At 54.4% G+C, this 26,112-nt stretch overlaps 1 protein-coding gene across 3 annotated transcripts in view; it reads right to left on the bottom strand.

The window, feature by feature from the left end:
* The window catches only part of SCN4A (sodium voltage-gated channel alpha subunit 4), a 52,296-nt gene that overhangs the window by 12,922 nt on the left and 13,262 nt on the right, over positions 1-26,112 (bottom strand). The window contains exons 2-15 of one of the 3 annotated variants that reach the window (XM_043464803.1): positions 20,418-20,697; positions 20,028-20,314; positions 19,820-19,938; positions 19,581-19,670; positions 19,169-19,297; positions 18,599-18,690; positions 16,070-16,330; positions 14,337-14,400; positions 13,954-14,095; positions 12,207-12,416; positions 11,447-11,600; positions 9,089-9,327; positions 7,015-7,188; positions 5,816-6,172 (exon numbers count right to left, since the gene is read on the bottom strand). In XM_043464803.1, coding sequence (XP_043320738.1) covers positions 5,816-6,172; positions 7,015-7,188; positions 9,089-9,327; positions 11,447-11,600; positions 12,207-12,416; positions 13,954-14,095; positions 14,337-14,400; positions 16,070-16,330; positions 18,599-18,690; positions 19,169-19,297; positions 19,581-19,670; positions 19,820-19,938; positions 20,028-20,300 — 2,304 coding nt within the window. In that variant the 5' untranslated portion in view covers positions 20,301-20,314; positions 20,418-20,697. Of the gene's footprint in view, positions 1-5,815; positions 6,173-7,014; positions 7,189-9,088; positions 9,328-11,446; positions 11,601-12,206; positions 12,417-13,953; positions 14,096-14,336; positions 14,401-16,069; positions 16,331-18,598; positions 18,691-19,168; positions 19,298-19,580; positions 19,671-19,819; positions 19,939-20,027; positions 20,698-26,112 lie in introns of all 3 variants that reach the window. The other 2 variants (XM_043464794.1, XM_043464785.1) reach the window with 2 other exon arrangements.

Genomic DNA, 26,112 nt, shown 5'->3' with positions numbered 1-26,112 from the left:
GCCAACCCGATTCCTCTGGCCGTGGGATTCTCCAGGCAAGAATGCTGGACAGGATTGGGTTGCCATTTCCCCCTCCAGGAGATCTTCCTGACCCAGGGATCGAACCCATGTCTCCTGCGTTTCCTACGTTGGCATGTGGATTCTTTACCACTAGTGCCACATGAAGTTCCCAGTACTGAGATGTATGTGCCCTGTTGCTGTGGAAGGACGTCTGATCGACCTCGGCTCACTCCCTTTTCTTCCCCCGGGGTTCCCTGCTCTACTGGAGCTCTTCTCCTATCCCCACTGAAAGGGACGTAAGAGGCTACTGGTCTACCTCCCTCAGCTTTGTTTTTTGGTGGATATTTACTGAGCCCCTCCCACTATCTGCAGGAATGACTGGCCTCAGTTTGCTCCCAGCCTAGAGACAGACATTTGATCAGGCAAATACAGCGCAATGGGTTTGCACAAAGTAGAGACTGGGGGTCACAGGCTTTGAAATCATGTGGCTTGGCTTTGAACCCCAGTTCATTAGCTGTGTGTTCTGAGGCAAGTCCTATCACCGCCTCGTGCCTCTGTTTCCTTATCTGTACAATGGTGATAGATTCCAGTACCAACCTCCTTGCACTGTTGTTGTGAGGATTGAAAGGTCAATACAACTAGAGCGCACAGTAGGCGTTCAAAATGTGTCGGCTGTTATCTGTGCAGTAATAGAAGGTTTTACACGGTAGAAGGAGGAGTGCGATGAACTCTGAGGCCAGCTCTGCATTTTATGAATGAGGAGCCTGAGTTCTCCCAGAGAGGTGGAGTGACTTGCCTGAGGACACACAGCACATTCAGAACTAGAATCCAGGTTTCCTGTCATTGCACAACTTTATGTGTGTGTGTGTGTGTGTGTGTGTGTGTGTGTGTGTGTGTGATCAGTCATAGCCAACTCTTTGCGACCCCCATGGACTGTAGCCCGCCAGGTTCCTCTGTCCATGGGATTTCCCTTGCAAAAATACTGGAGTGGGTTGCCATTTCCTACTCCAGGGGACATTCCCAACTCAGAGATTGAACCCAAGTCTCTTGCATCTCCTGCATTGGCCGGTGGATTCTTTACCGCTGGCACTACCTGGAAAGCCCTGCACAACTTTAGAGGACATCATTTATTTAGACTACAGTGTGAATGGCCACCCCAGCGGCTGTGCAATGCAATGGCCTTGTCTTCCACCAACCCACCTCTCAGGACAGTGAGGAGGATGGTGCAGCCTGACTGAGGCGGCGGCGGTCCTGTCTCCTGTCAACCAGAGGCAGGTCTTATTCTGGGGGCCTCAGGGTGGGGCTGAGTGTGTGACTGGACTTGGAAGAAGTAGGGTCAACTGCACTACATCATTTTCTATAGGATTTGAGTATCCCCAGATTTTGGTATCTGCAAGGGGTCTTGGGGGCTTCCCTGGTGGCTCAGATGGTAAAGAATCTGCCTGCAATGTAGGAAACCCGGGTTTGATCCCTGGGTTGGGAAGATCCCCTGGAGAAGGGAATGGCTACCCACCCCAGTATTCTTGCCTGGAGAACTCCATGGACAGAGGAGCCTGGCGGGCTATAGTCCATGTGGTCAACACAACTGAGCAACTAACACACAGGGGGTCTTGGAACCAATTACCTGAGTGACCAAGGGAGGGCCGTACACATGAATCTGTCTGGCTTTCACCAGTGTCCTCTAAGGTCTTTTTGTCATTGTCTTAACTATCATGTTGACATATCTTTAAATACAGGGAGGGAGTTTCAAGAGGGAGGGGATATATGTATACTTAAAGCTGATTCACATTGTCATACGGAAGAAACCAATGCAACATTGTAAAGCAATTATCTTCCAATTAAGAATAAATAAATATGAACTGCAGCAGAAAATTTTTAAAAAATATATGTATCTATTATGTGTTGTTCGTCTTCTCTCTCTGGGGCAACGTGCTGGGGGATTCGCTCCGTCACCACGCCTTTCGGCTACTGTCCTGCCTTTGCCCCCCACCACAACATACTGGTCTTTCTTTCCCTCTCTGGGGGGAGGTGTCCAGTTGCCAGAAACACATCTGAGATGGGAATTAGCTGCTCTCTGGGTCACCAGGGTTTGCACACGGCTCCTGCCTGGGACAGAAATAGCCGCCCCAGGCAAGGCATGGGGGGTGGGTTAAATTAGGGAAGGGGGATGGACATTAGGTTCCCCAGGGGTGGGCTCCAACGGGTGGGTTCCCTATGACTTGGTCATTTCCTCTTCTTCACTCCCAAGGAAGTACTTGAGTGCCATGGACACTGGGGACCTGGGTCCCCACCCTCCCTGGCAGGGCGCCCCGTGCCCTCTGGCAGACACTTGCTTCCATGAGGCCTGGGAGGGTGGTAGGCGGGGCCAGTGCCCAAGGAGCTGGCAGCGCGCCTCCCCGGGCCGCTCCGCTCCCTTTGAGCAAAGTGGGAGAGCTGCAGAGCTGGGCCTGGGAAGGGCGTCAGGGTGTGTGTGTGTGTGTGTGTGTGTGTGTGTGTGTGTGTGTGTTGGGAGGCGCGGGGGCACACACAGAGGCAATGCCGTGCAGTGCTTCTGCATTCTGGGACCTGACTGCTTGGGTTCAAATCCTGCACAGGTCTCTAAGGAACCCCCCTGAGCCTCTGCTTTCTTGTCTACAAAATAGAGATAAGACAGCACATCCCTGGGACCTCCCTGGTGCTCCAATGGTTAAGACTCCGAGCTCCCAATGCAGGGGGGCCTGGGTTCGATCCCTGGTTAGGGAACTAGATCCCACGTGATGCAACTAAGAGTTCACATGCCACAGCTAAAGACCATGTATGCCTCAAGGAAGATGAAAGACCCTGTGTGTCGCCACTGGGGCCCGACACAGACAATTAAAATTAAATATTATTAGAAGTTAAATATTTTAATATTAAAAACAAAACAAAATCCAGCACATACCACATGGAGGCTGGTGAGCATTAAGAGATCAATACCCCAGGGGGCTACTCTGGTGGTTCAGTGGTAAAGAATCCACCTCCCAGTGCAGAAGACACAGGTTCAATCTCTGATCCGGCAAGATCCCACATGCCTCAGAGGGACTAAGCCCAAGCACCACGACTATTGAGCTCCGGCTCTGGAGCCCGGGAGCCGCAACTCCTGAGCCTGTGTGCCGCAACCATTGAAGCCTGAGTGTCCTACAGTCTGAGCTCTGCAACAGGAGAAGCCTCTGCAACGAGAAGCTCACACGTTGCGACGAAGAGTAGCCCCTGCTTGCCATAACTAGAGAAAAGCCCTCAGAGAAACGAAGACCCAGCAAAACCTAAAACAAATAAATAAATACAGTTTTTAAAAAAGAGATTAATACCCGGAAAGTGCTCAGAATGCTGTATGCGCATTAATAGAGGTCAGTTGTCACCACTTACTCTGATGCTAACTCGTGCGTATCACTAATGATGATACTGATGCTATTGTTGTGGGAAGGACACAGACTCAGTTTCTAGTCCAGGCTCGGTTTCACACTAGCCGTGTGGTTCTGGGCTGTGCCTCCAGAGAGCACAGAGCCAACATTACCTGCCTCACGGGGTTGTCTAGAGCATTAGGGATAATACACATAAAGCCCCTGGCGCAGGGACTGGTAGATGGCAGGAGCCCAATGCCTGGCATGTGACGCCAGTTGGGGCCGGGTGTGGAATCCACCAACTCCCTGACTGCTTGTAAGTTTTGAACTCCCCTGGTCTCCTGGGCCAAGCACTTTGCTGAGCACTTCAACGTGTGTCCTGTATCTTTCCCACCACCCAGCAGAGTAGTCACTACCCGCCTCATCCCCATTTTCCAGATGAGAAAAACTGAGGCCAGAGAGAGTGTAAATAACTTGCTCAAAGTTTCCCTGTCAGAAAGTGGCAAAGTAGGGGCCTGAAATGTTTTTGAGTTTACACGTACACAGAAACTACTGCGACCCTTACAGTCGCTCCCAAGCCCCTTAAACTAGCCCTTACAGCCTACTCAGAGCCTGCAACCCCCCTATCACGAATCCTGCCCCAAAGTCCTGCGGAGGCATCTCCTTTATGCTTCCCGCTCCCTAAGACCCCTTCCCAGGGGCAGTCGGCCTGGGTTCTGCTGTCTGGCCCCATCCCACCGTCCCCTCCTCAGTCGCGGCGACGGTGACTCCCCCGGCCGCCGATCCGCCCCTGCCCCCTGCGGAGCTCAGCGTTATCTGAGAAGCGCTGACGGAGCAGCTCAAGGATTCCACCGGCCTTTGCGGAAGGTGGGGACGTGCGTCTTCCCACCCGCTGTTGCCCGGGGTAGCGTCGCCCCCGCCCCGGGCGGCCCGGCACAGGTCTCCTGATAGGAGTGACCCACCCCCCCCCCGGGAGGAGCAGGGTCGGCGGGGTGAGGAGAGACGCCTCCCTCCGCCCGGCTGCAGAAATTCTGGTCAGCTGGACCACGACCTCACATCCCATTTCTCCTGGGCACCTGCACCTCCTTCCCTCCTTCAGCGCCCCACCCAGAAAGTGGCAGGATAGATGCACTTCAGGGCATCTCCGCATCCTCCCAACACCCGGGGCCTGATTCCCAGGAGCAGAGGGTGAGAGGGGAGGAGAACAGAAGGGCCAGGAGTTCCTGGTACCGACCCCACACTGTGCCTTCTTCCCTCAGGGGCAATCCTCCTGGCCACCCGCTGAGGCAGGGGTCCCCAACCTCTGGGATTGAATGCCTGATGATCTCAGGGGGAGCTGATGTAATAATAATAATAGAAATTGTTAAGTGTTAGTGGCTCAGTCGTGTCTGATGCTTTTGTGACCCCATAGACTGTAGCCCGCCAGGCTCCTCTGTCTGTGGAATTCTCCAGGAAAGAATACTGGAGTGGGTAGCCATTCCCTTCTCCAGGGGATCTTCCTGACCCAGGGATTGAACCTGTGTCTCCTGCATTGCAGGTGGATTCTTTACCATCTGAATCACCAGAAATAAAATGCACAATAAATGCAGTGTGCTTGAATCACTCCAAAACCATCCCCCACCCCACGCCAATCCGTGGAAAAATTATCTTCCTTGAAACCCGTCCCTGCTGCCAGAAAGGTTGGGCACTGCTGCCCTGAGGGGTCTACCATTTTTCTTTCATGTGGAGTTAGAGAACCCAGCCGACCAGAGAGCAGTGATTCGTTCAAGGTCACACAGATGGCAAAGGAGCTGGGACTGGAACGCGGGTCAGCCTGACTCCAGTTATCACGTCACTTTACCCAAAACACTAGGTCTCGATGACTTGCACTGTGGTCCCTGGACCAGTGGCAGTGACATCACCCAGAGCTCATTAGAAATGCAGGTTTGGGGGGCCTGGCTCAGAGCTGCCTCACTTGACTCTGGGGGGCTGGGACTGGGAATCTAGGTTTCAAGAAACTCACAAAGAATTTTGAAGCAGGTTAAAATTTGAGAGCCACTGGGTTAAACCATACAAAACGGCCATCTAGGGTCAGGGGAGGAATAAAACCATCATATATCAGTGATTTTACACAACACAGCTTCATAGGAAAAGAACCCTTCAACAGTCCGATTTAAGGGAAATAAAGGCACGGATTGGCTTCCCTGGTGGCTCAGTGGTAAAAAACCCACCTGCCAAGGCAGGATTTTATCCCTGGGTCAGGAAGATCCCCTGGAGAAGGAAACAGCAACCCACTCCAGTATTCTTGCCTGGGAAATCCCACCGACAGAGGAACCTGGTGGGCTACAGTCCATAGTGTCACAAAAGAGTCAGACACAAATTAGCAACTAAACAACAACAACAAAGGCGCGGATATGCCTTGGACACTTGGATTTTCTGGCCAAAGGTGTGGGAGCCACCCAGTCAGCCTCACTCACCACCAGGTTGCCGATGACCATGACCATGAGGAAGACAGTGAGGCACATGGCCTGACCAGCCACCTCCATGCAGTCCCACATAGTCTCGATCCACTCCCCGCAGAGGATGCGGAAGACGATGAGGAAGGAGTGGAAGAAGTCGTGCATGTGCCAGCGGGGCAGGCTGCAGTCCGCGGCGATCTTGCACACGCACTCCTTGTAGCTCTTGCCAAACAGCTGCATGCCCACCACGGCGAAGATGAACACAATGATGGCCAGCACCAGCGTCAGGTTGCCCAGCGCCCCCACCGAGTTGCCGATGATCTTGATGAGCATGTTCAGCGTCGGCCATGACTTGGCTAGCTTGAAGACCCTCAGCTGCCGGGCAGGGGGAATGCAGGGGTTGGTGAGACCCAGGGACCCCTGGCCCAACCTCGAGGCAGCCATGACCAGGGATTGAACCCAGACCCTCAGCACTGAGAGTGCAGAGTCCTACCCACTGGACCACCAGGGCTTTCCCAGAAAGAACTCTTTCGAACAGCTCCAGCTCCTACCCCCTGAGGGATATGGGGCCTCAGTTTACCTCTCTGTTAAATGGGAATGCTCACGTCCTACCACCTCATCCTCTCCACATGATCAGAAGAAAGAATCCTCATCTCTTACATATACAGGCTAAAACATTTGCAAGTGAAATAAAATCTCAGGATTTGCTTTAAGATACTCCCCCATAAAAAGTAGGGGGACAGATAAAACAAGAACTATAGGATGTTGATGGCTGTTGGAGCCAGGTGAAAGGTATACAGCGGTGTATCTTACTTTCTCTATATTTTTGTGGATGCATGAAATGTCCCTACGAGGTGGAGAAAAGGATGCTAATTCAGAGTCCCAATCCCACTGCTGACGAACTTCCTGAGCCTCATCTTTCAGGTCTGCAATATGGGCTGAAGTCCCCACCCCACTGCCCCCCAAGTTCACTTAGGAGTGAAGCCCAAATGGCAGTTCCTGGGCTGTCACTGTGGTCTCCCAGCAGCCCTGTGTGATAAGGGGGAGGGCGCCTTTCTCCCTTTTGCCAGTAAGAAAGATTCTGAGAGGCAGAGGGGTGCACGCTAGGGCAGAGGGGCCTCCCTTCCAGCCCTCTGGCTTCTTGGGGGTTTATTCCTGTGTCCTCCGAGCATCCACACCCCACCCTCCCTCAGCCCGGGTCCCGGGGCCTCACGCACCAGCCGGAAGGAGCGGAGAACCGAGAGCCCCTGCACGTTGGCCAGGCCCAGCTCCACCAGGCTGAGGGTGACGATGATACTGTCGAAGATGTTCCAGCCCTGTTGGAAGTACTCATAGGGGTCCAAGGCAATGAGCTTCAGCACCATCTCGGCCGTGAAGATGCCTGTGAACACCTGCGGGGGTGGGGTGTGCAGAGCCTCAGGGGCACAGGGCCTCTGGAGTCTCCTACCCCACTCTCCAACCTCCGGGCAGAGCCCTCAAGGCCAGAGGAGAGGGTAACAGAGCCCCGAGGGGGCGGACAGAGGTACCCATGGCCCACAGGTGTGTGTGAGTGAATGAGGAGCTGAACAGCCATCCCACGGGCAGAGTGGGTACCGCTCAGAGACCGGGGCCCATCTCTTCCTGGCCTTGTGACTGTGGGCCTGTCACTTGACTTCCTGGAATCTCAACCCACTCATGATAATATTCAACACTCGTAAAGCATTCTGTGTTTCACATTGTGGCCTCATCAGTATCTTGATCTCCACGAAGCTGGGAGGGCTGATCACCACGTTCATCCCAGAGAAGAGAGACTGAGGCTCTGAGAAGTCAGCAGCAAGCTCTCGGTCACGCTGCCCATATGGGGTCAGGTCTCAAACCCAGGTCTTGGGGTACTTAGCTCAGTTTCTTGTCTCTATACCCTACAGCCTCTCTAACCTGGTTGGCAGGGGTGGGGCGGGGTTGGGGGTCCCAGGACCCAGAAAATCTTGGTGGATTCGGAAATCTGGTGGGGGGTGGTGTCAGATGAGAGGTGAAGTTGAGGATGAGTGAGAACCAGAGCTGATCTCCCACAATCCTGGACTTGTCTGAGGGCTTTTGAGCCCCTAAAAGCTCCCTGGTCACAGCCCCCGCCCTCCTGGCAGGCACCAGCTGCCCCGGGGCCACAGCCTGCCCGGGCACATGCTGAGCCCCGCCCAGGAGCTGTCCCTAACCATAGCAGGTGCCCAGACGGCAGCAGAGTGTGGGCAGGGGGTGGGCAGGCGGTGGGCCGGGCCCATCATGCACACCCCAGCAGCTGCGCGGCGAGTCCAGAGCCCGCCCTTGCCCCTCCAGCCCAGCCTGGCCACAGCTGCCTCGGGCATCTCCATGGGGTAGATGTGCCTGCCTCGTGGGCTGGGGGAGTCCAGGGTCTGTTTCCCGTGCCACCCACCCCAGCCTTGTCCTGCTCCTGGGCTCCCCTCACCCTCAGGGTGGGGGAAGCATCTAGCCCACTGGCCACCCTGGACAGATTGAGAAGGGAATTGGGAAGGGTGGGGCCGGGCTGGAGGAGGAGGCGGCGGCTTTTTCCCTTTGTCAGGCTCCACCGGGGCTGGCAATGAGGTGATAATGCTCCTAATGGGCAGGGATAAGCAGGCGGATCAGTGTGTGTCAACAATAGTGGAGCAGAAAGGGCTGAGAGGGGAGCTGGCCTGGTCCTGCTGGAGAAATGAAGCGGGCAGGGGGCCTCAGGGCTGGGGGACGATGCTCTGGGGCCTTCAGGGTGAGCTGGGGCCTCTTGGGCCTGGGTGCCCATGGCTCTACACCCTATCTTCTGGGTCCCTTGGTCTTAGGCCCCTGGGCTAAGTCACTTCAGTCATGGCCTACTCTTTGCGACCCTGTGGACCATAGCCTGCCAGGCTCCGCTGTCCGTGGGATTCTCCAGGCAAGAACCCTGGAGTGGGTTGCCATGCCCTTCTCCAGGGGCCCACAACAACCTCTGAAAGTGGAGAGACTTGCCATCCAGCACTTCACTCCCCACTCTCAAGCGCCCACTCCCCCATCTCTGCCTCCAGGGTATGACTTGGACTCCAGAGCCCCTAGAGTCCTGATTTTAAGAAGCCAAGTACTTCATCCCCACTCTCTCTGCCCCCAAATACCCCGAAGCCCAAATTCCATGGATCTCCCCATGTACCTCCCCTGTGTCCCTGTGTACCATATGCTAGGAAAATAACCCCAGCCTGTCTCTTTATGCCCCCTAATCGTGCCCCTCATTCCCACACAGCCCGTGGGCCCTGTGGCCCCTCTCCAGTCCTGCCTCCCTTGTCCCCCCCGTACCAGGTTGCCCACGTTGAGCACATTGTCAAAGTGTTCAGTCATCGGGTAATGCTCCATGGCCATGAAGAGGGTGTTGAGCACGATGCAGATGGTGATGCCCAGGTCCACGAAGGGGTCCATGACGATCAGGTGGATGATCTTCTTGAACTTCACCCACGGGGTGCAGCAGTTCCATATCAGCACTTTATGGGAACATTTGTACCACCACGGTGGGCACTTCTGGTGGGCCTCTTCCAGCTCTGAAAACAGACAGCAGATGAGGATCCACCCGCTCACCTGCTCCTTCCTCCACCTCCAACTTTGAGCCCACCTTCCAAGCCCCGCCCCTCAGAGCGCCACACCTTAAGCCCCGCCCTCTCGGGGAGGTCCACCCCAAGCCCCGCCTCTCAGAGGGTCACCCTCAAGACCCACCCCCTAGACCCCGCCCACACGGCCCCACCCTCAGTTCTCCATGCCCCCAGTGACCAGTCCCTTGAAACTGAAGGTGTTAGTTGCTCAGTAGTATCCGACTCTTGGCGAGTCCCTGGGCTGTAGACGGCCAGGCTCCTCTTGTCCATGGAATTTCCCAGGCAAGAAGACAGGAGTGGGTTGCCAAGTCTCCTTATCCAGGGGACTTTCCAGACCCAAGGATGGAACCCAGGTCTCCTGCATCGCAGGCAGATTCTTTACTGTCTGAGGCACCAGGGAAGCCCCATAAAGAGCCATGCACTTAGAAGCCTTACCCCAGGTCCCTTCTCCCAATGCTCTACTTCAGCTCCACCTTTTCAGTACACTATCCCCCAGTGACACACCCCCTAGGGTGACTTCCATCCGCTACCTACGGCCCAGGCCTGCGATCCCGGCTAGGGAGGGGCCCGAGGGCCTCAGGGAAGGCGGGAGGCCACTGCAGAAGGCTGGGTCTCATTTCCAACTGTTGCTGGCCAGAGCCTCTTAGGAAAAGACCAAGTCCTCCCTGGGGGCTCTGCCTCGCAGTGCTGCTGGCTCCTCCAGACCGGACCCTGCCAGTACTTCCCCACCAGAGTAGCTTCCTGGAAACACGCCCTGTCCCTGCCCCTCCAGCTCTAACCCCTGGGGCTCTGTCAGGCCCATGGATATGCTACATCTCCTCCAGGTCTTCCAGGCCTCTGGTGCCCATGGGAGTTCCTAGCCAGGGCGCGCTCTCATTTAATCCCCCCAAAATGTATGAGGTAACTATATTAGTGCCTCCACATCATAGATGAGGAAAGGGAACTGGAGTCAGGGGCTGTCCCATAGATATGTGGGTTTGAGGGCCTGAATGGACACCCCAGGGAGGGAACGGCTGAGCCTCTTTCCCATCCAGCAGTTAGTAAACCAGACCTCTCAAAGGCTGCAGCTTGACAGTAACACCCCCACTCCCAACACAGGTGTTACTGCAGGTGCCTCAAACTGTGTCTGAGGTCCCAAACTTCCCACAGTGGTCCCAGCAAGGGCAATGTTGAGTGACCTCCTTGGCTGGCTCTGCCCAGCATCCCCTGGGGTGTTCTCTGTCAGGGCACAGACACCTGGATGCACTTCAGGCAAGGTCAGCTGGGATAGAGGTTTGCAAAGTCCTCCAAGTCCTTCCTGCCAAAAGGCAAGACACCTGGGGAGGGGAACCAGATCCTTCTGATGTCAGATTTCCCTGCATCTTCCTTTCCTGCATCATTTCCTCCTCCTCCCTCCCTCTCATCCATCCACACACCTGTGTTTCTTCCCATTCATTAATCTTTCAGCCCACCCACCCATCCATCAAACCATCTGTCCACCCATCCACCCATGCATCCATCCATTCACCTACTCCTCCACTCACTCATCCATCCACTCACCCATTCATCCACCCACCTACCCACCCACTATCTGTCCATCCATCCATCCATCCTTCCAACCATCCATCCATCCATCCATCCATCCATGTGTATGTCTACTTACTTCTCCTTGTTACCTTAACCTAGTCTCTTGAGGCCTGGGGGGCAGCATGGGGTTTTTTGGGGGGTCTGTGGCTCTCTGTCCGGGCAGAGTTTGACTTTGACCTTTCGCTTTTACCCAGAAGATATTTGTGGAACAGGATCTCCAGTTTCCGGAACAGTGGGCCTTCCTGGTTAGTATTCTTATCCTGTCCTTTCCCTTTGCCTTGGCAGCCCACAAGGCCTCCCGGAAGCCCCCAGTTCCCGCTGCAGCCTGGTCTTGTGGCCAGAATTGGGCCAAGTTAAGCCAAGACTATATTTATCACCGCCATTTCTTCGACGCCAATATTAAGTTACTGTCCTGAAGTTGGGCCCATCCAGGCCCTCCCTGCCCCACCCCAGGAGCCTGAGTGGCCCGATGGGCAGGATAGGTCTGGGGATGCCGGACACTCACCTTCCATGGCATCGGAAATGCCACTGTCTGTGCCACAGCTTGGCCTCGGAGGCCCCTTCTCCCCTGCTGATGTGTCCAGGCTGCCATTGCAGTCTTTGCTGTGTGCTGGGTCCCCGTCCACCTCCCCACCTTCCAGAGCCTGGGCAGCTTTGGCCTGTGGACCAGCAAGGGTGATGGACATAAAGTCCATCGCCAAGCCATGGGAATGGACTCTCAGAGCTTCTTCCTGAGTCCTTCAGGCTGGGGACCCCTCTTTTTGGCCTGCATCCAGTCTACTGCAATAGGGGTAGTTGGCGGTGGGGTGACAGGGTAGGGACCGAAGTGACTGAGGATCCTCATCCCTGAACACCCTTCCTTCTCTGAAGCCTTGGCTTGCCCTGCACTTCATGAGATGATGGGTGAATGCACAGCTGCTCCCTGAGGCCTCATCAACACCCACCTTTCCCTCAGCCTGGACCCAGACACTGCCCATAAAAAATCATAAAACCATAGGTATTTGAGCTGGAAGGCTACATCAGGTTTAACTACTCCAGATTCCTGGTTATATATGGGGAAACTGAGGCACTGAGCTACAAAATGCTCTTTCTACTGCCTGGGTGTTTCCCACCCCACCAAACCTCCAACCTGATCCTTCTGCTCCCCGTCCCCCGTCTCGCAGTCCCCGCCCGTCACCTCCCCCTGCCTCTCAGCCTGCCCAGGGTACCCAGGCTGAGGGGCAGAGAGACCCCTGGATCTTCCCCCCCTCTCCCCTATTCCAGACCTTCTCCAGCTCCTCCTGCTGTTTTTTGAATTTCTCCAGCATCTGCTGAAACTCCTCTTCTTTCTCCTGATCTTCGGCCAGGGTGGCCTCGTTCTGCTCAGCATAGGCCATGGCCACCACGGCCAGGATCAGGTTGATGAGGTAGAAGGAGCCCAGGAAAATGATGACCACGAAAAAGATCATGTAGGTCTTGCCGGCTGCTCGAAGGGTCTGGGAGTGAGGGAGTGGGAGGAAATGTCACGTGGCACCCTGCCTGCTTTCACCCAGGGCCCCCTCCATACAACCATTGCCCAGAGAGGCAGATAGAAAGGATCCCTCACAGAGCCTGGAAGTTTGAGGGCTTTTGAGGCAAGGTATGGCTTCCCAGGTGGCACCAGTGGTAAAGAACCTGCCTGCCAATGCAAGAGACATAAGAGATGTGGGTTCGATCCCTGAGTCAGGAAGATCCCCTGGAGGAGGAAATGGCAACTCACTCCAGTATTCTTGCCTGGAGAATCCCATGGACAGAGGATCCTGGAGGGCTACAGCCCATGGAGTCACAAAAACTCGGACACAACGGAAGTGACTTAGCACGCACGCACATAGATAATTATGTCATCTGCAAATAGAGACAGCTTTCTATCTTCTCCTATGGCCACCCTTGACAGGTTAAACCATATTCTGTGGCATTTCAAAAATATGAATTTGGAACCCAGACCTTCCTGGGCTCCTGACTCAGAGAGCCCTGAGGACCCCGGCCAGACATCTTGAGATCAGAGACCCAGGATAAAAATTGGTGAATGTCGGCTTTGGGGTCAGCTTGACTCCTAGTTTCCCCATGATGCCTGGCATCTAGTAACAGCTCAGCAAATAGAAGCTATTATTGTTATCGTTATTACTGTTGTTTGTTTATTTTTGGCTGTGTTGGGTCTTCGTTGCTGCACGCCGGCTTTCTCTAGTTGCAAAGAGCTGGGGTTACTCTAGCTGCAATGCACAGGCTTCTCATCGTGGTGGCTCCTCTTGTCTCAGAGCGTGGGCTCTAGAGCATGGGGTCAGTAGTCATGGTGCATGGGCTTGGTTGCCCCATGGCTTGTGGAATCTTCCTGGACCAGGGATCAAACCCACGTCCCTTGCATGGGCAGGCGGACTCACCTTCTTCTTTTTTTGACTATTTATTTATTTGGCTGTGCCAGGTCTTAGTTGTGGCTTTTTTTCTTTTACTTTAAAAATTTTATTCATTTTTCATTGAAGGATAATTGCTTCACAATATTATGTTGATTTCTGCCATACATCAACATGAATCAGCCACATGTGTACATAGCAGGCAGATTCTTAACCCCTGGACCACCAGGGAAGTCCCATTACTATTATTATTAACATGGTCAGTGTGAGAAACATCACCAGGGACTGGAAGGCACTGTTCTCCAGACTCAACTTGCCCACCTGCAAACGGTGGAAGGCAAATAATTCTGGGCAGAGCTGGCATCTAAGCGACCTTACTGGTTACTGTGAGGAGGCCTGGGAGTCTGTGCTGAGCTCAGATCTCAGCTCCTGAGCAAATGAGGAAAAGGAAGAAAAGGCTGGGGCTCAGATCTGGGCAGGAATCGAATGTCAGAGGTGTCAAGAACCCATATATAGGGCCACTGAGGGGGTCCCTTGGAAGGGATGGCTTTGGTAAGGGTCCTGCCAAGCCCCAAGGAGGCCGTGGAGATGGAGGGAGGTAGGGCTGTGGGGCTGAGGGGCAGGGCAGGGCAGAGGGCCGCTGTACCAGCTGGAAGAGGTTCTCCCAATAGTCCTGTGTCATGAGGCGGAAGAGAGCCAGGAAGGCCCAGCTGAAGGTGTCATAGCTGGTGTAGCCGTAGTTGGGGTTCCGCCCGGCCTTGATGCACTCGTAACCCTCAGGGCAATGCCTGCAGACAGGATGGGGACTGGTTTTAGGGAGAAAGGAGAGCTCCAGCTAGGGGCCACTCCGAGAAAAAAAAAAAGCATCCTTTAGTCTTGTCTGCATCCTGAAAACACGTGCATGCTCACGAGTTGTCTTTACACCTCCATCCACCCCAGGTTCTCATCCCCAGTCATCCCGCATCTTCTGACAACCCTGGGGCCACTTTTTCCCATCCACCGCCTCCCCGCCCCCCGGGTGTCACTCACCCAGCATCGCTGCTGTTCCCACAGAGCAGGGCGTCGTTGGAGCCCTCCAAGAAATAGAAGTTCCCTTTGGGAGTCAGAGGTCACAAAGGAAACACGTCACTGCATGGACACTGTGGGCACGGTACCCATCGCACACCAGTGGACACCTCTGTGTGGACCACAGGCACCAGCATGTGGACGCTCTCGGGGCGCCCCTTCCCTCTCCTCTTTTTTAAAAAATTAATTTTTATTGGAGTATAGTTGCTTTCGTTGTGTTGGCTTCCACTGTACAGCAAAATGAATCAGCCACACACACACACACACACATATGTATCCATTGCCACATGTATACTCCATATATCCGTGGAGTCCCTTTGGGACTTCTTTCGAATTCAGTTCACCACAGTGCATTAAGTAGCATTCCCTGTGCTATATGGGCTTCCCTTCTGGCTCAGCTGGTTAAAAGCCTGCCTGCAATTTGGGAGACCTAGCTTTGATCCCTGGGTTGGGAAGATCCCCTGGAGAAGGGAAAGGCTACCCACTCCAGTATTCTGGCCTGGAGAATTCCAAAGGGGTCTCAAAGAGTCAGACACGACTGAGCGACTTTTTCACCTGAGCGATACACTATGTTCTCATTAGCTATCTATTTTCTTCCTTCTCCTTTAAGGGCAGCTCCAAGTCCTAAGCTCTCTGGGTAGATACATTTTACTGTCATATTGCCTTGTATGGGGTATAGTGGGGGTACAGAGGGAGACGGGGGGACATGTATGTGTGTGCCTGGAGCTAGCACATACCTGAGCAGGACCCCCAGTGGAGGGGTGAGTGGGGGGCTAGAATCCAGGGTGCCAGGTTGAAGAAGGTGGCATTTCTAAGCTGGCGTTTCTATGTCCATTTTCTAAGCTGCCAGGAGACACCGTGTGGACTAGTGGCTTCATGAGAATGCTGTCTTGTGTGTGCGCACCTGTGAAGTCTGGGTATGTGAACAGGATGTGGGTGCCTGCTGCTGGCCCTGCCAGGACGATGGAGGAGAACAAGGAGCCTGCACAAAGGGACTGTTGCTTTTCCTAGCAAAAGCTGTAGGATTTTCCAAACAATTTGGTGTTTGCTGTTACGTAAACCCTTTGAGAGAGTAACCGTTGTTTAGTTGCCAAGTTCGGTTCGACTCTTTTGCAACCCCATGGATTGTAGCCCACCAGGCTCCTCTGTCCATGGGATTTCCCAGGCAAGAATACTGGAGTGGGTCGTCATTTCCTTCTCCAGGGGTCTTCCCGACTCAAGGATCGAACCCAGGTCTCCTGCATTGGCAGGTAGGTTCTTAACCACTGAACCACCAGGGAAGCTTGAGAGAAGTATTGTAGTCTTTATTTTATAGGCAAAGATTCTGAGGGTCAAGAAGGTGAAATGACTTGTCAGAGGTTACCCAAGCTGTTAAGTGATGGGTTTACACTCAGGTCTTCCCCATGATCTTTGTAAAAAAAAAATTATTTATGTATTTGGTCACACAGGGTCTTAGCACATGGGACCTTCATTGCAACATGCTGGATTTTTAGTTGCAGCATGAGAACTCTTAGTTGGGGCATGTGGGATCTCGTTCCCCCAACCAGGGATCAAATCTGGGCCCCTTGCATTGGGAGCATGCAGTCTTAGTCACTGGACCAACTGGGAAGTCCCTTCCTCATGTTCTTTGTCTCACACAAGGGGCTGCCAATGGGGCTAGCGAAGACCCCACTGGCCTCCCCACCCTCCCTTCTTACCTTCATCATTGATGTAGGCATCCCAGTCAAAGGTATAGTTGCTGGCCCAGCTCTCCTGGCCGTCCCAGGTGTCATTGCCGAACCACGTGCTGTTGGTGTCATTGAAGGGCGGGGGCCAGCGCACACACTTCTGCCGCAGGTTTCCCATGAAGAGCTGCAGCCCCACCAGAGCAAAGACGCTCAGGCAGAAGACGGTGAGGATCATTACGTCCGAGAGCTTTTTCACCGACTGGATCAGGGCCCCCACGATGGTCTTCAGCCCTGATCACAGAGAGCAGGAGAGCGTGGAAGGGGGTAACTCGCCGACTCAGCCCCTCCGAGCCTCTGCCTGCTCCATCTCCTTCCAGCCTCGGCTTACTTGGGGCGCTACTTCCCTGAAGCCTCCCCAAATTAGCCCCATCCATCTCTGATTACAACCTCCATCTCGAGCCTTCCAATGGCCACCGAATCTCAGCCACTAGTAGAATGGACTGTGAAGACTCTACTGGGTGTTGCCTAACGCAGGAGAGCAACAACACGCAGACACACAGTGTAACTTAATAAATGTCACTAAGTCAGGACTCCCAAAGTGTTCATAGAATGCTAATCTCACAAGCCGCGCCCTTCATGAAAGGGGTTCAATTGTGTTTGGGAAAGGCTGAACTCTGTAGCACTTCCATAGCTGCTCAATAGTAAAGAATCCGCCTGTCAATGCAGGAGATGCAGGTTCAATCCCTGTGTCAGGAAGATCTCCTTGGGGAGGGCATGGCAGCCACTCCAGTATTCTTGCCTGGAGAATCCCATGGATAGAGGAGCCTGGTAGGCTACATATAGTCCATAGGGTCGCAAAGAGTCAGATACCACTTAGCGACTCAACAACAACAACTAACCCTGTGGTACCCTTCTGGAGGGTCCTTATGGAGATTATCCTATCAGAGGCTCAGAAAAGTTCTACAGAAACAAAAGCTTTTTAATACCATGTTTCAGCTTATTTGACACAGAACCCTTTCTCTTTTAGCCTGTTCACACCCAAGGAACAGCAGGGTTCACTCTGAGAAGCTCTAGGCTGACTGCAATATCATTGCATTCTGCCCCTCAGAACTGGCAAGGGCATAGCCAGATTGTATGGAATTTCAGGCTCAGATTCCATCATTTATGGAAGAACCATAACTTCTTCCTTGGGCATAATCAGGGTGTCTCTCACTTCAATATTTGTTTATTTCCTTTTCTTATCCTGGTATGAAGACAGATGCTTAGCAGCTTCAATCATAAAAGCCTTACGAGCTCTGAGGACGCTGGAAGCGTGGCACGGAGGGCAGGTATTGTGGCCTTGACTCAGTGGCTAACATGCCGTGTTGCCTTCAGTAACCTCTCCTCTCTGGGGGTCCCCCCTTCCTCAACTGCAATTCACAAGGGCTTTGGACTAGAGAAAACTAAGGTAATTCCTAGCACTAAGAAGTAACAACTTCCCTGTCTCCCAGAGCCTGTTCTCCATGCCTTTCAGATCATCTTTCTCTCCTTTTGGAGAAGGAAATGGCAATCTGCTCCAGTATTCTTGCCTGGAGAATTCCATGGACAGATGAGCCTGGCAGGCTACAGTCCACGGAGTTACAAAGAGTTGGACATGACTGAGTGACTACACTTCGCTCCTTTAATGAACCTTCTCCAGTTTCTTCACATGCTTTTTTGAGGGTCTGGATGATCCAGATTCTATTTATTTCACGCGTCTCGATGCATTACTTTGGAACTGCCCTGGCCTCACGGCTCAGCGGGGATGTGGTGTGTTCATTATTGAGCTCTCAGGGTGTGAACTTTCCATCACTGAGTCCCTCTGTGTCTCTCAGGTGGAGCGCCCTGCTCTGCCCAGTCTGTTAAAACATGAACGCTATGCCAGGGCTTCCCTGGTAGCTCAGTTGGTAAAGAATTCCCTGCAACGCGGGAGACTCAGGTTCAATCCCGGGGTGCGGAAGATCCCCTGGAGAAGGAAATGGCAACCCACTCCGGTATTCTTGCCTGGAGAATCCCATGGACAGAGAAGCCTGGTGGGCTACAGTCCATGGGGCTGCCAAGAGTCAGACACGACTTAGGGACTAAATCACCACCGCCGCCTCCCAGTGCCAGGCATGGCTTGAAGCACCTTATTGCTATCAAGGCTTTGAATTCTCATAATAACTGAGTGAGCAGTACTGTCATTAGTCACAGTTTACAGATATGGAAACTGAAGCAGACAGGGTAACCGTTTAACCAAGGTCAAAGTCAGGAAGTGGTAGAGATGGGAGTTGAACCCAGGCAGTCTGGCTCCAGAGTCTGTGCTCTAACCACCTTGCTATGCTGCCTCTCAAAGCCCACCCTCCCACTTGGGGCCCCTTCTTCTCCCTGTAGATGCACAGGACCCCCCACTCTGTGTCCAGGCTTCAAAGTGGGTGCTACGCCACCTGGGAGGGTTATGACCCTGGGTCAGGCTCCCAGAACTTGAGTGCCCCCTTCCAGGCCTGGGCGAGGGGCCAGGCCAGCTGGCCCAGGCAGAGGGCCTCTGAGCCTCCCCTGTACCTGGGATGACCGTGATGGTTTTCAGGGCCCGCAGCACCCGGAAGGTTCTCAGCGCTGAGATGTTGCCCAAGTCCACAAATTCCGTCAGGTACCTGGGTGGGGGGTGGGGGCAAGGGCTGTGTCAGAGTCAAGGGGCAGGTAATGGGGCAGAATGAGGCCCAGAATGAGGATTCCCAAGGAATCCTTGTATTTGGGGTTACTGTGGAGATGCAGGGGACAGGTCAGGGACTGCAGGCTCCTATCGGGGCCTGAGAGGTGGGAAAGACAGTGCAGGGGCTTTGCTGAGGAGTGGGGAGGTGGCAAGGGTAGCCCACCTCTCCCCGTGGGTGGGGGCCTGGGGGCCCGGCTCGTATGTGCTGTGCGGAGGGGCACCCAGATGGACAGTCTCCAGGTCAGACCCCGAGAGTGACAACTCCCGGAAAGGTGCAGCCCACTGTCTGCACGCCGGACCACAGCCCTGCAGACCAGCCTCGGAGGGTCACCCAGCTCACTCAGCTGCCCTCTCTGAGGCCTGGCTCCCCTCCCCTCCCTCGCATCAGCCTCCGGACACCCCCAGGGAGCCCTGCTCACGCCATCATGATGACGCTGAAGTCCAGCCAGTTCCAGGGATCCCGGAGGAATGTGAAGTCATCGATGCAGAAGCCTCGGGCCAGGATCTTGATGAGGGACTCGAAGGTGTAGATCCCTGTGAAGGTGTACCTGGCGGGGAGAGGGCAGGCCAGGGCCAGGCATGTTACACATGGGCCAGGATGTGGGTGGCAGAGGCGGGCCTCCTGGGAGGGAGGGCACAGAAATGACATATGCCACCCAGGGGGCTGAGGACATCGGTGAGAGTGACGGTGTGTGCCACTCTGGGGACTTAGGGTACTGATGGAGAGACAGGGACAGTGTTTGTCTCCCTGGAACACAGAGCAATGGTCACTTGGGGCATCCTTGAGGGGAGACACTGGGGAACCAGGGGAGATGGGGGCGGGGCACTTACTCCACGTGCTTGGACCAGGAAGGCGGGTTACTCATGGTCATGAACACGCAGTTGGTCAGGATGGTGATCATAATGAACATGCTGAACAGCGTTGCGGGGAGGGTTAAGGAAAGTGAGGGAGCAGGTGGGGAGGAGAGGAGGACAGAGGGCCTCCTCGCCCAGAGAGCCCCGTTCTTGCCCACCCCTGACCCCTGCCTGCCTTTCCCCGGCCCTGCACTCGCCCCACTCCGCCAGGATATGAGTGGATGAGCACCTTGATGGCACAGCGTCTGACGATGCTGAAGGGGCTCAGGAGGTAGAGGGCAGGCGTGGCTGAGAAGCGGAAGATGGACTTGCCCTTGTTGAGCACGATGAAGGTCTGCGGCAGGGAGAGAGCTATGAGGCCTGGGACAGGCAGACGGATGGACCAGGGACAGACAGGTGGAGGGAGGCCTCCCTGGCGCGGACCTTCTTGTCGCTGTAGTAGGGATCCAGATCCTCCAGGGGGATGCCGATGACTTCCGGCGGGGGATCCCCATAGATGAGCGGCAGATTCTTGCCAGCCTCCATGTCGCTGCGCGGTTTCCGCTCGGTCTCCTCGATCTCCATCTGCTTGTTCCGCAACTGCCGGGTCTCCTCCTCCAACACCCGGCGCTCTATGGCTGCCAGGGACTCCCGGGTGAAGGGGCGTAGGCTCTCGGGGCCCAGAGGCACCACGGTGGGCAGAGACGCGTTGGCCATCTTCGCATCCTGGGCTCAGGGGCCAACAGGGTGGCGGGCAGCTGGGGTAGCTGTAGCGTGCAGCCCCCGGGGTGCTGGGCGGCCACCCCGCCCTGGGCCTGTGGTCCCGCTACTCACCTCCCGCCTGCCCCGGGGCCAGGGCGGGCAGGTTGGCGAGCAGGCGCTGTCGGAACTGGAGGATGTGCCTGCGGGGCCCGGGTGCTGCTGTTGCACAGATGCTGGACACAGAGCATCACCCCCGAGCCCCGCACCACACTCGCCCCAGCAGGGGGTTGGCTCCCCTCTGCACTGACAGAAAACCAACCAGGTCCTCTTCTCCCTCAGGGACTTGTGGCCAACGCCCCCGTGCCTTCAACCGCCTCCTGGGCCCGAGTTCTGGGAACTGTGTGGCTTCAGCCTACAGGGAACAGAGAAAACCACAGCAGGCTATACCCCTGTGACCTCGATCCTGCAGTGAGGCAGAAAGGAATCGGATGTGAGATGTGAGGGTAGACCCAGAGGATGGGCCTGATGGGGTCAGCCTAAAGAGGAATGGCAAACAGATTTCATCTTGAAGGCTGACATGGATCAGCTGCTCTTGGCTGCCTGGAGATGGGGGCCAAGACCATGTGGGCTGGAGACAGACTCTGTGCAAGGAGACTGCTGGGATTGATTAGTGATGTCTGCCGGGGGCATGAAGGAGGAGGATGCCGGTGTACCTGCCACTGTTCACCATATCTGGCCTGGAGGGAGCAGACAAGGAAGATGTGTGGACATGCAGCCCCTTGTCCTGAGCTTTGGGGAGGTGTGATGTTGGGTGGGGAGTGGGAAGAAGGAAGATTCCCAGGCTCTGGGGAGAGTCTCAACAGCTTCCTCCTCCAAGACCCGTGGGATCTAAACTATGGGCAGGGAGGGGGAACTGGAGCAAGAAAATGCAAGGTGTGTGTGGAGGGCCACGTCAGGAGAGCCTGCAGGTGCTAACATGGAGGAGCAGGATATACAGGTAAGGTCCTGGGGAGAAAGAGATGGACAGTTTCAATGGTGGGGGCAGGACTGGAGCTCCCAGGGACTGCTTTTGGCTGGTGGTCCCTGTATGAACCGGGCAGATAGTGGGGCGCCTACCAGGAGCCTTGGAGGCCCATGAGAGCTACACACTGTGTCTCCTGGCCAGTCCCTTGGTTGCTACTACTCCCCTCCTCCCCGAAAGCCTTCTTGAGCCTGTTCTTCGTAGAAGGGAGGTAATGGTGGGTCACTTATGGCGAAGGCCCTGGGGAATGACCCACATCAGGGGACGGACGCAGGGACACCTCAGCCACCTGGTCACACACAGCCCTCCCAAGGCCCCCACGGACAGAGGCCCCAGAGACACTCAGGGCTACACCAGAGGGCAGCTCTGTCATAGTGGGCCCAGACGCCCGAGCAGTGCCCAGGCCAGTGCGGGCACTTCCTCAGGCTTGGTCAACAGGTGGGGAGGGTGGCCCGGGGAGCGGCCGGAACCATTGGGCAGAGCAGGCCACACCCCCCCGCCTGACTGCCCAGCTGCTCCCTCCCATCACCCGGGGAGTCGTGTTTCCACGGGGATGACTTTGCTCATTCCTGCCCACCCCATCCCTCAGCTGCTCATCGGCCCTGTCGTGTGCGTGGGAGTGTGTGGACACGCACGTGTGCATTCGTGCACACACACAAGTGTGCACACCCAGCTTGAAACCCCTCCTCACACTGACCCCACAGTTGTACCACCAGTTGCAACACACCTTCTCTCCTTCATCCCCATCGCTTGTCCCGTGTACGTGTCTGAACAGAAGACATTGACCTGCCAGATGGCCCTGAAGAGACCATGGCCAACGAGCACCCTCCCAGTTCATGGGCCCTGCTTGGCACAATTCTCTGGCATGATGCTGCCCTCTCCCTCCTTTGCAGGAGCCCAAGTGAAGGAGATCAAACCAATCAATCCTAAAGGGAATCAACCCTGAAAATTCATTGGAGGGACTGATGCTAAAGCTGAAGCTCCAGTACTTTGGCCACCTGATGGGAAGAGCCAACTCATTGGAAAAGATCCTGATGCCTGGAAAGGTTGAGGGCAGGAGGAGAAGAGGGCAACAGAGGATGAGATGGTTGGATGGGACCAACTCAACGGACATGAGTTTGAGCAAACTCCAGGAGACAGTGAAGGACAGGGAAGCCTGGTGTGCTGCAGTTCATGGGGTCACAGAGAGTCAGACACAACTGAGAGACTGAACAACAACAAAGTGGGTTGACAGAAAACCAGAGACAAACAGCCCAACTTTGGCCCCAGCACCGGTGGAAACTGCTGGCCAGAGTCACCAAAGCCCCCAGCAGTCAGACCTGGAGGTTTCTGTGCAGCTGACCCTCCCTCAAGCATCTCCCGGCCATAGCCTCTCCTTCTTTTTTAATATTTATTTATTTTTGCCTGGTCTTTTGAAATATTTGTTTGTGTGGCATGCACAGTCTTTAGCTGTGGCATGTGGGATCTAGTTTCCTATGTGTGCATGCTCAGTTGCTCAGTCATATCTGATTCATTGCCACCTTATGGACTGTAGCCTGCCAGGATTCTCTCTCCATGGGATTCTCCAGGCAGGAATATTGCAGTGAGTCGCCATTTCCTCCTTCAGGGGATCTTCCTGACCCAGGGATTGAACCCATGTCTCCTGCGTCTCCTGCATTGGCAGGTGGATTCTTTACCATTGAGCCACCTGGGAAGCCCTGACCAGAGATGGAACCCAGGCCCCCCGCAGTGGGAGTGCGGAGCCTTAGCCACTGGACCAGCAGGGAAGTCCCCACAGCCTTTGCTCCTGAGAAAAGAGTGCGGCCTCCCCATCGGGCCGCTCTCTCTACTTCTGCTCTGTGAGCTCCTCCTCCCTGCCCCTCCAAGGCGTGGTCTGCAGCCTGTTTTTGGTTTTGTTTTTCACAGCGGGCGTCTCTCCCTGTGCCCGTCCCCTCTGCCCTGGTACAATCACCATCCGCCTCCTTTCATGGTTTCTGTTCACGCTCTCTGCAGTGGCCCCAAGACAGGTCAGGTCATGGCTCCTCTTCTTGTGTAGCCTTCACAGCTCTTAGGCAATGGGGACTCATGTCCTGCTTGTGTGATGGTGTCTGTCTCCCCGACCAGAAACCTCAGAGACCTTTGGGGTCACCCTGAACTGGTGCCTGGCACATTGGCATGGGACCCACAGCCGGCACAGCTAGCCTGGCACCTCCTCCTGCCATCCCCTAGCTGGCCCCCAGTGGACTCCTCATCCCTCCCTTTGAAATTTGCGCTTGGTCCTAAACTCCCCCCTTCCTCCTCCCCTCTTCACCAGCCCTGGAGCCACTTCGCATCTGGATGTTGTGTTATATGAGTGGGTGGATGCCCTCCTTGGCTAGGCCAGTGGAGGCAACGGTTTTGGTTGGTGAGGGCCAAAAGCATCCCAGTGGCACATCTGGTCAGTTCCCAATCTCGCCAAGGCTCCCTCCCAGCACCCACCTGTCTCTCCATCCTGCAGGGGGTGCTTCATCACCCCCACCCACTCCGTTCAAACAGCCTCCCATCTGCTCCCTGCCTTCCACCTGGCTCCCCTTCCATCCACCATCCCCATTTATTTTTTGAAAAAATTATTTTAATTTATTTATTTGGCTGCACTGGGTCTTAGTTGCAATGTGAGGGATCTTTAGCTGTGGCATGTGGGATTTAGTTCCCTGACCAGGGATTGAACCCGGGCCCCCTGCACTGGGAGAGTGGAGTCTTAACCACGGACCACCAGGGAAGTCTCTACCCCCATTTCTAAAGTCACTAATCTGTTCAGGTCACCCTCTGCTTAATCTTTTGCTGGATTAATAATGCATCCATAATGCTTAATAATGCATCTATAACCAACAAGAGCCTACTATAAAGCACAGGGGACTCTGCTTAATGTTATGTGGCAGCCTGGATAGAACAGGAGTTTGGGGGAGAATGGATACATGTATATGTATGGCTGAGTCCCTTTGCTGTTCTCCTGAAACTATCACAACAGTGTTAATCGGATAGACCCCAATGCATAATAAAAAGTTTATCTAAAAAGTGCATCTGCATTCCTCCATGTGGCTGCCCAGGCCCTCCTTGATCCGAGCCCTACCTCGTCACCCAGCCCTTCTCTACACGCACCGCCCTCTGGCCATGCTACCTCCATTTTCACAAATGGGCCACACTGTTTTTCACTGAAGCCCGTGCCTCCTGAAGCACTTCTTCTTTTTGTCACCCTGGAGAGCTTTAATTTGTCCTTCCAGACTCAACCTACACATGAACCACCACCTCCAGGAAGCCTTCCCTGGTAACCCTGGCTGAGTGGATTTCTCCTTTGGATCACCTGTGTGCCTGATGCTGAAGAAGAGTTTATTAAATGAATGAATGAATGAGAGGGCTCTTCCACCTGAGTTATTTCTCCTTTGAGCCCGCTCTGAACCGAAATCATGAACAGAAACTGGATCTCCTCTGATATGGCTGCTTTGAGCACTCCCCTCCCCCACCTCCTACTACTCAGCTCAAGTGCTGGGTTGTGTAATCCTTGAGCTTCTCCTTGTCTTCTGCCCTTGACCCTGAGATTTTTCCCTCTCCATCAGCCCCTCAGATTTCACCTCCCTCCTCTTCCAGGCTCAGTTACAAGATCCACTATCATAATTACCCCTTGAAAATACCGTTGGGGGACCGAAGATTCTATGCTTGGAATTCTTCCAGACTTCTGCCTGTGTATCTTTTCATCTGCTCTTCATTTTTACCCTTTCCTATCCTTTATAATAAAATGCTTTTGAATTATGGCGTTGGAGAAGACTCTTGAGAGTCCCTGGGATGGCAAGGAGATCAAACCAGTCAATCCTAAAGGAAATCAACCCTGAATATGCATTGGAAGAACTGATGCTGAAGCTGAAACTCAAATACTTTGGCTACCTGATGCAAAGAGCTGACTCATTGGAAAAGATTGAGGGCAGGAGGAGAAGGGGGCAACAGAGGACAAGATAGTTGGATGCCATCATTGCCTCAATGGACATGAGTTTGAGCAAACCGGGAGATAGTGAAGGACAGGGAAGCCTGGTGCACTGCAGTCCGTGGAGTTGCAAAGAATCGGACACAACTTAGTGACTGAACAACAATAAAATGCTTACATTATCATAGTAAAAAATATTCCCTTAGGGGACTTCCCTGGCAGTCCAGTTTTTTTTTTAAAAAAAAAGAAAGAAAGAAAAGAAAATACCCTTAACTATAGCCTTCTCTCTCCTTCCGCCCCTCACCAGGGGAAACCTTCATCCACCTGGTAGCCCGGCTATGCTCTGCTTGAGTCAGACCCTGAGCTGCTGGCTGCTACTGCTGCCAAGACAGGACCTGGCTGGGTTCACATGGCCTTTGTGATTATAAGCTCCAGGTTTTCCCTGAGTGCCACCCTCTAAGTATAGGTTTCCCTGTGAGTCTCACTTTCCTTCTTTTTGAGAACTATTTCGTGCTTTCTCTTCTTTTCTCCAACTCTCCCCTCCCCATCCTCCCCACAATGCTCCCAGCTGATGACTTGGTCTCGGTCCTCACACACAGGATCCATCACACACAGTCAAACCAGTGGAGCTAGCCTCACTGCCCGCCCCTTCCTCCTCCATCCTACTAACAGAAGAAGAGGCAAAGGACTTCCACTTCGGCTTGAGCCCCTCACTCCACTTGCCTTCCCAAGGACCTCCTCCTCTGTGTATCTTCTCTCTCTCCCACCACCAGCCCCTCCCTCTTAGTGACCAGGCTTTCCCATCTTCAAAATAATGGCAGTGGTGACAAAAAAATACCCTCCTGCCTCCACACCTCCTTTCCTTCTTTTTA

This window comes from Cervus canadensis, chromosome 1 (assembly GCF_019320065.1).
Source record: "Cervus canadensis isolate Bull #8, Minnesota chromosome 1, ASM1932006v1, whole genome shotgun sequence".
Lineage (NCBI taxonomy): Eukaryota > Metazoa > Chordata > Mammalia > Artiodactyla > Cervidae > Cervus > Cervus canadensis.
This window is presented reverse-complemented; position numbering and strand designations above follow the sequence as displayed.